This window comes from Furipterus horrens, unplaced genomic scaffold, assembly GCF_987537825.1.
Source record: "Furipterus horrens unplaced genomic scaffold, mFurHor1.1.pri manual_scaffold_10, whole genome shotgun sequence".
Lineage (NCBI taxonomy): Eukaryota > Metazoa > Chordata > Mammalia > Chiroptera > Furipteridae > Furipterus > Furipterus horrens.
The window spans coordinates 101,492,526-101,504,491 of record NW_028327180.1 but is presented as its reverse complement, the minus strand read 5'-3'; the positions used below and the strand labels follow the sequence as shown (position 1 = coordinate 101,504,491).

Sequence of the window (11,966 nt, the reverse complement as noted above, 5' to 3'; positions counted from 1 at the left end):
GCGTCCGGGCGGGCTGTGAATGAGGAGCGGCGGTCGAGGGCGAGCGCGCGGCGCGGGCGGGCGCACTTTCTCCCCAGCGCCGGGCGGGGGCGGCGGCAGCGGCCGCGTCTCCTCGGCGGCCGCAGACCCTCTGCGAGACGCTGCGCGGCCCGGGCGCTCGGGCCACCCGGGCGCTGCGGGCGGCGTGACAAGGACCCTCCCGCCGACAACTTCTCCCCCGCCGCGCCCCTCGGCGCCGGGTCTCCGCACCTGGCCGGCCCGCGGGCGCTCGGCCGGGGCCCCCGCCCGCCCGTCCGGCTCGCGGCGCCGAGGCCGGGGCCGGGGCGGCGGCCCCTCAGCATGGCCAGGGGCGAGCGGCGGGCTGCGGGCGGCGGCGCGGCGGGCCCGGGGCGGCCGCGGGGGTCCCTGCCCGGCCCCGAGCGGCGGCGGCGGCGGCGGCCCCGGGGAGCCAGCGAGGCGCCCGAGAGCTCCGATCGGGACGCGGGGCAGCGCGGCGGGCGGCCGGCGACAAAGTTGAGCGCGGGCCGGCGGCGCGGATGGTGGGCGCTCCTGGCGCTGCAGCTGCACTTGCTCCGGGCGCTGGCGCAAGGTAGGCGGGGGCCGGGCGCGGGGCGCGGGGTCCGGCGCGGGGGGCGCGGGGTCCGGCGCGGGGCCGGGGCCGGGGCGCGGGGCTGCCTCCCCTCCCCGCGATGCAGGCGGCGGTCCGGGCGGACTCCGGCGGCTCCGAGCGGGCGCAGCCCGGGTCCCCGGCGCCCCCGGCGCTCAGGTGCGCGGCGCTGAGCCTGAGCCGGGCCCGGGGGCGCTCTCCGCGCGGCGGCCGCGGGGCAGCGAGGGCGCGGGGGGGCGGGCGTGTCGGCGGCCCCGCTCCCGGTCGCCGCGCGGAGAGCGCCCCTGCCCCCCGGTCGCGCCGCGGTCGCTAAGTCACTTGGTACGGCGGGCGGCGCGCGGACGGGGCCAGTTTCCCCTCGGAGCCGCGGCGAAGGGGCCCACGGGGCGCGGGCGGGGCCCCGGACTCGGTTCGAAGACCCCGCGTCGGCCGCGCGTGGAAGGCTCGAGAACACGCGCGCTCCTGCCGCTGCTGTTATGACACGACAGCCGCTCAACACGCGCCGCGCGGGGCGCGAACTTGGCCGGGGGCACGGGCGCCCGTGTCCCGCGTGGGCGGCGTGGAGGGTGCGGGCCGCAGAGCGCGGGCGTCCCGCAGGCGCCTCGCGGCCTCGCCGTGTCCCCGCACACGGGAGCCGGTGCCCCGCACGTGACAACCCGGGCGGGGCCTCGGGGCGCGGGCGTCCCACCCGGAGAGCGGAACTTTCTGCGGCGCCTGCCCCCCGAGTTGCGGCTCGGAAGCGAGTCCTGATTCTCCGAGTGTTCGGCGCTAACGGGGCGGCCTCCGCGGTCAGGGCGGCCCGAACCCGCCGAGCGAAGGGCGCGCTCACCGTGAAAGTCACTCTCCGTTCCGTCCACAGCCCGGGGCCGGGGCCGGGCCTCCGCTCACTGCTGTGCGCGCGCGGAGACCCAGGGCTGCTGTTGCGAGAGGCGGGGGGCCGTGCGTCCTGCTGGCGCCCCCAGAGCCAGACCCCGTGTTCCAGGAGGCAGCGGGACCACCGTGTCGCGGGTGTGCCGCTGGCGGCGTCCCGGTGTCACGGCCGGGCCCCCGGTGACACCTCAGGCAGCCCCCCTGGCTAGTGTACATCATCAGGCCCGGAGGTGGGGTGCACGTCCCAGGCCCTGTTGGGGGGTCCTGGGTCCCAGCGCCTCCTTGGGAATCATTCCCAGCCACGCGGGCCCGCGGCTCCGTCACCTGGGGAGTCGCCCTTGCCCCCCCCGCCCCCCCCAGGCAGCCGGCGCACCTGGAGTTGGAGAACCGCGGACTGGGGGTGCCGCTGCTTCCCGCATCAAGGCCGCTCGCTGGTTTGCTGGGACCCCCCAGCCGCGTTTCTGGGACCTGGTCGTGCACTGGGATGACCAGGGCGCTGTCAGCCCCGCGGCAACCCGGGCCTCGTCCCCCGAGCTTGTTTCCGTGGGCTCGGGGTTTGGTCTGCACCCCGGGAGTCCCGGTGCCAGCGGGCGCCCACCCTCTGCAGCGAGCTCCTGGGCTCAGCTCTGGTTTTCACCCTGTCCCTGCCCCAGAGTTCACTGATTTTTTATGGACTTGGGATCTATTTTCACTTAAACGTGTTCCATGTTTGCGATCTCAGACTTAACGAGCTGGTTCGCTGCTCGTTCTCTGTATCCCGCGGCTCTGTTGGGCCCCTGTTAGACTGGGGGCGGGGTGTGTGCCAGGATCTGAGCTCAGCCTCCAACCTGGAGGGCCTCTGGGGGAGAGCTCGTGCAGCTGGAAAGCCCCCCGGTGTCTGGTATCCTCGTGTTGCTCCAGTTCCGCCTCGTGCTGGGCGGTCCCCCAGCCTCACCCATCGCGGGTCCTTCGCCCGCCCGCCTGCGCCCTTTTTCTCCGGCCAGTGCCAGTGTTTGCCCGCCCGCTGCGGAAAGCGCAGGACGGGGTTCCTGGGGTGCACGGCAAACCGAGCTTTTTGGGGCCCCTCTGACTTCCCGTGACCCCAGACCCCTCTCCCTCACAGCTTTGTAGTTTGCATTTCAACGGGAACTTGATTCCCAGGCCACCTGCTCCACGGAAGCCGTCACAGACAGTGCCGTGCGCAGGACGTGCTCATGACGGCCGTTCGCTAGGCGGCCGCGTGTTAACAGAGGGCCCTGGCCCCTGGGCGGGTCCCCATCTGGCGGATGTAACCACAAGCAGTTGTCACCCGCCCCGCAGCCCTGAGGACGGGCACGCGCAGCCACCCTTCGCTGAGCCCGCAGCGTGCGCCCCGCACGGGTGCCTTGCAGGTAGGCTTGTTGGCGCTCGCAGCTGCGGGGCGTAGGGAGCGTTTTCTGTTCATCTCGCCGTGAGGAGCCGAGGCCCTGAGATGCTTCCTGATTTGCCGAAGGTCCCAGGACCAGTCATGAGGGAGCCACCACGCAAAGCAGGGTCCGCAGTCTGGGTTCGCGACCCCTGGCAGGGGTCTCCCTGTGGCCTCTGCCTCTGCGGGGCGGGGGGCTGTGAAGGGGAGGCCGCGAGTGGTACTTTCTAAATACTGTGTGAGTTACCTGACCTCCAGCTTCAGGCACCTTATTTACTGCTGTTGTAAAAACAAATTAGGAAAACAGAAGAGGAATACCCACCCCTTTCCTGTAATAACTGTCGCCATTTTGGCGTTTTTCTTTCCGAGAACTCATTTTCCCCCATAACATAGCGGTCAGATTGCAGCTGAGAACGGGTCGTGGCAGCTTGCCGGCAGATTTGAACGCCCCAGAATGGACCACTCGGAGTGTACCAACCATGGCTGTGAGGAACTCTTGGGAAGCACTTTGTCTGCACTCAAGTTCGCGCATAAGTCCTTTCACTGAGAACAGAGCGCTGGGGCTTGTCAGACAGACTTCAGATTTGTGACTTTGCTTTAGCGTGCACTTGGTCCGGCCGCAGCTCAGTGCAGCTGCACGCGGGATCACGCCTCGCCGGAAGTTTCCTGTGCCCTCAAACACGGGAGGGAAGCGGAGTCACGCTGGCAGGCAGGTGATTAAGTGGACTCCAGTTCCACCTGCCAGCTGCCTTTATGTCCCTCCTAAGAGTCTTCTGGTGTTTTTGTTGGGGGACGTGGATTTGCGGCCTTCCTCCGTGTAGCCCAGAGCTTGGAGACCAGGAATATCGGCTGACGAAATCTAAATAGTGGAGCAGACACAGAGTGGAAACACACAAAACTGGAGTTTGACTAGGTCACAGCTTAAATGTAAGAAACATGATAGTTGTAGGAGTAGACGCTTTAAACCCAAATCTATGAACGTTGAGTAAAGCCGGGATGGGGAATGAAAATCAGGTGAAGGGCATAGTATAAAGAGGGGTGAAAGTAAATTTACCTTTAAAAAAGTAAAGGTGATGATCAATTCTTGTTACCTGGTTAAGTACTTAATTAAGAGATGATACATTCCTGCCCGATGTAACAGTTTTTGAACGTGTGCGGTCTCTTTCATTCTAACCAATTTGACTTGAATATTTCTATGAGGCATTTTTCTTAAACATGTTTCCTCCTCAATTTGTAAGTATCTTTTAATAGAGACTATAAACAGCCCTGGCTGGTGTGGCTCAGTAGGCTGAGCATCGGTCTGCGAACCTAAAGGTTGCCGGTTCAGTCCCCAGACAGGGCACAGGCCTGGGTTGCGGGCAGGGTCCCTGGCTGGGGCGTGTGAGAGGCAGCCAGTGGCTGTATCGCTCATACACCGATGTTTCTCTCCCTCTCTTCCTCTCGCTCTGAGGGTAGAGAAATAAAATCTTAAAAAAAGAAACAAGATTATAAACATTTGTACCTTTGATCCCAAGGAAGATTGTATTTCGTCAACTGAGACTGGTTAATGTGGTACCTCTTCTCATCCTTTTGTAGTAGCACAAATTAGTTTTTCAAGGAATCCTTGAAATGCAAAAGTCTGACATAGTTTGACAGATACCTTTCTGCCAGTTATTGATGCTATAACTGAGACCCGTTCTGGAGAACTGTATAGTTTCATTATATTAGCACTATTCTTTCTTTATCTAAATAAAACTAAAAATATTACGCAAGCACTGCTTTAGGAAACCCTTGTCATTTATATGTTTGCTACTCTAGTATTTAGGTGGTGTGACCCCCTATTGGGCATCTCTGAAGCCAGAGGCTCATCGCCTTAGCCTGGCCCCAGACCCCCACCCCTGCCCAGGCTCCTGGGGTCTCCTGAGGGTATTGGAGGAATAAGAATACTTTTAAAAGCTTTCCTAGAAGTGCAGATGGGGTGAATGGAAAGGCATCGGGCTGTCAGTTGGCCTGGTTTTTATTTCATTCTGTGACTGACTTGCAATATGAGCAAATCTGTCAGCCTCTCTGAGTGTATTTTCTCAGCTGCAAAAGCTGGGGGTTAGACTAGATCTTCAAAACTGTTCTCTGGTTCTCGGATCTTCTGCACGTTGTCAATGCCTTTGTGCCCCGCACCAGACTCTCTAAGTGTGGCTCCTTTCTGGGGGTTCTAGAACTCCAGGTCTTAGTTCTTGGAAACGAATTCCCCGCATTTTACCTTTGCTGGGGTGGTTAATACAATGTCGAAGACAACCAAGGTGCACTTTAATATTTCTCTCTAGGGGCTGCCGTCTAACACATGATATATTTGCTCTAGCTTGAAAATGGTTCATGCTCAAAATTTTAGGTTCTCTAAAATGAATTAATGGCATAATTTGCCAGTATAAGCCTGAAATTTGGAGAAATACATTTCCTTAAAACGTGAGATCCTTATTTACTTAATTGGCTGGAAGACTAAAGAGAAAGACTGATTGAAGCCTCCTGGAGGTAATGAATGCAGTGAGAAATTTAAGATGTAAAGTAGGGATGGATATGAGAATGTTTATATTTACTGGGCAGTGACCATCAGGAAGGAAAGAGGTTAGCAGGTGGTTTGTGTTCAGCCTAACATTAGGTTGGTTGTCTTCATTAAGGACCTTTAGTGATCAAAAACCCCTCAACATTAACACAAGCATTGTTTTAACAGGCTTAGCTGGCACTCTGTTGATCTACAGTGCCTAGTGAAGCTATCAATTAAATAATCCAGTTTCTTGACAAGCGATGTCAGTCAGCCACTCCTATTAATTTACTGATCTTTGGAGATGAGCTTGTTGAACACGGAATAAGACAGTAGCTTCTGCAGTGTTTTTGGCTTTTCTGTGTCTGTGTTTGCCTGTGTTTCAAACTGGAGAGGCAGCCTTTGGAGCCGTGAGCTTTGAGAACGGGCTGGACTCCCAGGCCCGTATTACTGCATAAACAGCGTTAGCCTTTGGTGCAGTGTCTTGCTGTCTTTCTCCCCCCAGGGCTCTCCTGTGTTCTAGACGCGAGTCCCTATCACGAGTGGTTAGGAAGCTCTCAAACACGTCACCTTGAGTGTACAAAGATGAATGATCTTCCCAAGCAGTGGCGGGGGATGGGGTGAGGGAAGGAGGTACCAAAAAATGCTGTTGTGACTCAAAGATGGGTACGGCTATTCTGGGGGTGCCGGTAGTTTCCCTTCTTAAGTAGAATGGGGGGTGGGAATTCTGGCAACCCAAGTAGGCTGGTTAGGAAAAACTTAGATTTGGGGTAAGGAGCGATTTCAGAGTTTGTATTACACAGCTGGGGCCTGTCATACTTAGATGAGGACAGTCCTCTCCAGCGGTTGTAGTGCGTGGAGCTTCTCCTCTTTAGCGGGACCTTCAATTTGTGTTGTGTGTGTATTTGTGGTTCTCTCATGAAAGAGGGCCAGTTTTCAAAGTGAAGGTCAGTTTTATCTTGCCTTCTCCCTTGGTGTTAGATATGATACAAAATAAAAATATTGATTTTGTAGACCATGCCCTTCTATACGATGGGTGTCAGTGTTCATTTAATACATGAACCACCAGATGGCAATAAAAAAAGTGATTCTATAGAATGTAATCTGTAGTTTCCACAGCTGTTTTTTTTCCTTCGTGGTACGCTACTCAGCATCCTTACGCAATATATAAAATTATCGGCTGTGAACAGGTGAGTTTGTAATCCTGACAATGCATATCAAAACCAGGAAATACAATAGTGGTAAAGCGTTACTAGAAAATGGCATTTTCTTTACATGGGCACATGTATGAATTCCTTCCTTCCAGAGAGAGAGAGGGTCCAGGGGTGCACCTTATGGTTTATGCTGTTGTGTGGTCATGCCTTCAGTTACAATGTCTTTGTTTGGGGTTTAGCTCTACAGTGAGCTGTGAGGGTTTGCGGAACATTAAAGGACCGTGGCTGTTACCCTGCAGCATTTCAGGTAACACCTTTTAAAGGAGGAGATACCCGAGTTTACAAATACTGCACGTATTTGTTTGTTTTCTGGCCAAAGGTATTTTTGCTTTATGTAGAATTTGCTTTATTTTTTGCCTTGTAGGCATGTCCCATTTTTCTAAATATGTCTTCTAGGCTCTTCTAAGACTTTCTTTTTTCTTAGATAAGACTCTGTTGCAAGCTAGAAAGTCGTGTGAGTTACCTAAGAAGGAAAGGAATTCGTGGGAGGCGCCCTGGGGCGTCGCTGTCACAAGCAGACTGCCTTGAAACCTGGCAGCTTTAGGGCTCAGCTCCGCCTTTGGAATGGCCGCGGCCAGGTGTTTGAAATCTCGCAGGCGCCGTCCTCCTTGTCACCTCCGCAGTTTGCTCTGCTCCTGTGCTGGCGCCATTCTGGACTCGCTGAAAGCTGGCTTTCTCCGTGTGACTGAGACCCAGCTCTCGCCAGTCTTGGCGCGCCTGTCGCTTCAGACCCTGATGTGAAGGTTGACTGAAAGCTTTGGTCTTGATTCCAGCATCTGTGAAATGATCCGATTTGTATTTTAAAGGCACAACCTTGAGGGGGGAATAAAGTGTATTGATTGCAAAGTTGAAGCTGGGCCGGGAGAGGCCAGAATGAATGGCCGCGGACCACATAGGCTCTGCCAGCGGCTGCGGAGAGCGGAGGCAGCAGTGCGGAGTGGGGGGCAGAGCCAGGGCACCGGGGCCGTGGGGCCCGGGCGCGAGGAAGATGCGGGAATGGGCGGGGTTTGGTCGCTGAGCCTGCAGGGTGGGCGAGAGTCTGTCCAGGGTGCTGGCCGGGTCGGTGGCTGGCGTGACTAGGTGCGCAGTTGTTCAGTGAAGTTGACCACCTCAGTGTGGGCAGCATGATCCTGCATTTGGGTTTAAGTGTGTTACCGTGAAGTACCACTGACGCTTCCACATGGAGCTGCTAAGAAGGCCTTTGGATATGCGTTCTGCATCTGAGGAGAGGCCCAGGTGTTGGGTGTAGGTGTTGAGGAGACAGAACAACATTTACTGTTTAAGAGGGTGGGCTGACTCGGCCGCTGGCTGGCTCTGCTCCCCTGGGTCGGCTGTTGTAACTCCGTAAAGCATTATTCCTCCTCCCTGGAGGTAGGTGTGATAATCGCACCTACTTCATTCAGCTGGTGGGAGGCTCATTCGATATATTGCAGGTAAGGTGTTCACCTGACCAAGTAAGTGTTGTTGTCCACACGTTTGTGGACAGTACATGCCTCTTTCCCCTTTCCCATAGCACTAGGTGTTAGCGCTGCAGGACGTGGCGGGGAGTGTGTGTGCGTGTGCGTGCGTGTGCGATGTGCCTCGAGTTCAGTAATGTTAATCTGGCTGTGACTTACTGGGTAAATTGAGGGAGGAGACTGGAGGGACAGGAGTGCGTTGGAGAATGGTCGTGATGATATAGGAATAATAAGTGTTCGCCTTGAGGCGCCATCGCGGTGGAAAAATAGTCGTGGTCAGTGTTGCTGCGGAGAGGTGGATAGATTAGGACCGGGAAGAGGCCATTGGGTTTGTGGGTAGGCGGGGAATGTTGATCTTGCTGAGCATAATTCCACTGAGTTGTGGGAGCATAAAGCAGACGGAAGTTGATTACAGAATGAATGGGTAGTGAGAAAATGGAGCTGACAGGTGTGTCCTCATGCTGCCAAAATTCTCAAGCAAGAAAAGAAAACAAGAATTTGAAGTGTGTAGTGACTTAATGGTCTCAAAATGCCTTAGAAATGTTTATTTTGTCCAATTTGGAAACTGTTCTCGAGGCTGAAAAAAAAAGTGGGCTGTTGTCATCTGGCAAAATGTAAGTAATCATTACACTTCTCTGAAGGGATCATTTCACAGTTTCATGTTTTGTGACTGGAGGCTTCTAGCAACATTGCTGCCAGACCTGATGTAGGGGATTTCCACCCACACCCTGCTGCAAACACACACAAAGGGCACAAAATGTGACAAGGACCAACAAAAGCATTCCTGAGCCTGAGAGGCCAGGAATCCCAGGTGCCAGAGGGAAAAGGGAATTCCAGGCCAGGGTGAGGTGGGGAGTCGAGGCTGGTGGTGATTCCAGATCTGGGAATAGGCCCCAAGGCTGGGTCCTGAGGGTCTCATGAAGGAACATCAGTCACGGCCTGGCGTCTGCATGGAGGAGGAGGCGGGAGATGAGGTTCACCTGCATAGGACCTCCAAGGACTGGCCCAGCTGAGAACACAGGACGTGAAAAACCTTGCTCACTAGCCTGAGAAAGTTCAGAGAGACTTGCCCTCGTTCTGGGGTTGTGCATAATTAAGAATTTAAAAAGAGAGAGAAACACCTAAACCCCGAGGCTGTACCTCACATCTGGGCAGGGTTAAAATTTAACATTTCTTACAATGCAGCTGACCCTGAGCTATTACCATAAAACTTGGTCCAGAACTATGGAAACCGGCCCTCAGAATTAAGTGGGAGATGGTCTTGCAGAGCAAATGAAAAACCTAGGACTCTTGGTGTAGAAACAACTTATGCTGAAGGTGAACAGTAAAAAGTTGCTGGCCACGCAGGAAGTGAGCCCCTGGGAGGCAGTGTGGGCCGATGCCAGGGGTTCTTCAGGAGATGCTCCTGGGACACAGGCATTAAAACCACTAGAGAGAACAGGGTAAGACACAGTGACGACACTGCAGGCGAGACAACACACTGATTGGAAGAGACCCTAATATAGCTTCTAGAGATGAAAATTATGGTCACTACAGAAAAGTAAGCTCCATGGACAGGCTAAGTAGCTGTAGATACAATTGAAGAGAAAATGGTCGCTCTTCAAGGAGATGCGTGGAAGTCGCTTGGAGTGGCAGCAAGGAGCAGTTACGACTTGAAAGCTTTCGTGGGAGAAGGTACGGTATTATCTTCCGCGAGCTTCCAGGAAGCAGGAGGCTCAGTTTCCATAATAAATGCAAAGCCTGAGTTCTTAGGTTCAGGAAGCACAGTGAACCCCAAGCGGGACACCTGGAAATAAATTCATACCTAGAGATACTGTAGGTGAAATACTAGGAGAAAAAGACAAAAGCAACCCAGGGAAACTGGTGTGTAGACCGGCAGGCATTTTATTCGTAGCAGAAGAGGATTGAATAACGTCTTCAAAGCGCTGAGGGGAAGAAGCCACCAGCCACCTGGAACTCTGTTTCCACACAGAGCAGTAGTCACCAGTGAGAGTGAAATCCAGACCACAGATACAGTCAAAGCTGACACTCAGACTTGCCGGAGGAACCACTGAAAGATGCACTTTAAGAAGAAAAAGAAATGGAAACCAAAAGGAAGGAATGAAACGCAGCCAGGAAAGTGCTAAGTGCCAGGAAGCAGCGTGCCCCTGAAGTTCACTCTGCGCGCCCTGTGGGTGGACAGAAGCGAGCCCGGGCGGCGCCCACGGTACTGCGTGGCGGACGGGCGGTTGGAGAGAGCCCGTTCCTGCAGCGCTTCCGGGGAGCCGGGCGCCGCAGACGGCATGGAAGGCTCAGCCGTCGGCGCAGCAGGCCCTTCCTTCGTGAAGCTCATTGTGAATCGGGCAGAAACACGCCGACAATTATGCTGTAGCGTCAGTGACCCCGAGGAGCCCGCTGAGCTGCAGAGAGGGTTCTGAATCTGGGGGATCAGGTAGGCTGGGCTGCGTTCGATTCTGGGGGACCCAGGCTAGCATGTGGGAACAAGAGCTGAAGGACTTGGGTGGGAAGAAACTGAGCAACAGGAGTGAGGAATTCAGTGTCTGGATAATAACAAGATTGTTGCCAAACAGAACGACTGCATACCAGTGCCTGTGTTTAGCCAACACGCTCCAAATGACCTCCTGTAGGTTCCTGCTCTCGGCTGTGGGAACAGAGGACCCGGGCTGCAGTCCATGCCCGAGGATCACTTCCAACAACGCGTGCAGGAGCGTGTACATCTGGAGCAGCGTGGCTGGGCTAGGAAGTGGTGAGAATGTCCGCGTTTGCAGTCTGCGGCGGCTGGGTACGGTTGGCTGGTGGTTTCCAGCCAGCAGCTCCTGGACTTTGACAGTTAAATCTCGTATCAGGGCTGCAGCTGGGAAGTCAGAGGTCGTCCGCGTCTCTGACTTTGCTGCTCCCGGCCAAAAGCGTGAGACGTTAAGTTGTGTCGTGTTTCTATGTAAGCAGAGACTTTGTAGCAATTTAAAATTTGTAATTCAGCGTTTTACTTGCTGCAAATATAGCTTAGAAAGGTTTTTTTTAAAAGCCATGATTGCTTTGCTTTAATAGTTGCTCTTTCTTGGGTAAATAAACCAAATTTCATCATGCAATAGATACTATTGGCAACAAAAACAGTAAAAACAAACAAGCAGCCAAACCTCATTTGCCCTGGGACTTCTCCGGATCAGCTAGTGGGAAGCATTGTGAGTCCTGTCCTGCTCCGATGCCCCCTCCCGCATTTTAGGGAACAAGTTGGGTCACTTAGAGTCCTCAGTCACTTAGAGTCCTCCGTCCCTGTGTGTGTCAGTCAGCAAAACCTGGGTTTCCCTGACACCTTTTCTAGCGGCGGTGTAGCCCTTGCAGAGACGAGCGCACTACATTGGCGTTAGAGGGGCGTTGTGGAGGTGGGTCTGACCCACACGGGGGTGTTCAGGGCGTAGTCGCGAAGGATGATGTGATAGCGTGCTTGGTACGGTGCAGTGCGGTGCTCCCTCCTGACCGCGGCGTCACGTTCCAGACCCCCCGCGACAGGTGGAAACCCGCGAGGTAGGCACCTCACATTTATCTTAGTATTCATATATATTCTAAGGCTTTGTGAACCCTTCCCACACACTTACAAACCGTTCCCAGTCCCTTATTAACCTTTCCCACACTTTTATAAACACTACTTATGTTCTTAAACATACTCTACACTCTGAAACCTACGTCACTTTAACCACATACATATACAGTTCTGCAAAATCCCGCAATATAGTGAAAAATCCACCATAAATAATTAAATATAATATTTTTAAAAATCCCGCGATATAGTGAGGCCGCGATAAGTGAACCACGATATAGAGAGGGACGGCTGTATTAGTTTGTCCTTATTGAGTGTTTCTCACACATTGAACAGTGCGCGAGGCCTTCTGTGCAGCACCGTGTCCTGTGACAGCTCTAC

At 54.9% G+C, this 11,966-nt stretch overlaps 1 protein-coding gene across 1 annotated transcript in view; it reads left to right on the top strand.

Moving 5' to 3' along the window:
- Positions 1 to 339: 339 nt before the first annotated feature.
- The window catches only part of SDK1 (sidekick cell adhesion molecule 1), a 458,950-nt gene continuing 447,323 nt past the window's right edge, over positions 340 to 11,966 (top strand). The window contains exon 1 of the mRNA XM_090288675.1: positions 340 to 589. Within this exon, the coding sequence (XP_090144801.1) occupies positions 340 to 589 (250 nt within the window). The remainder of the gene's footprint in view (positions 590 to 11,966) is intronic.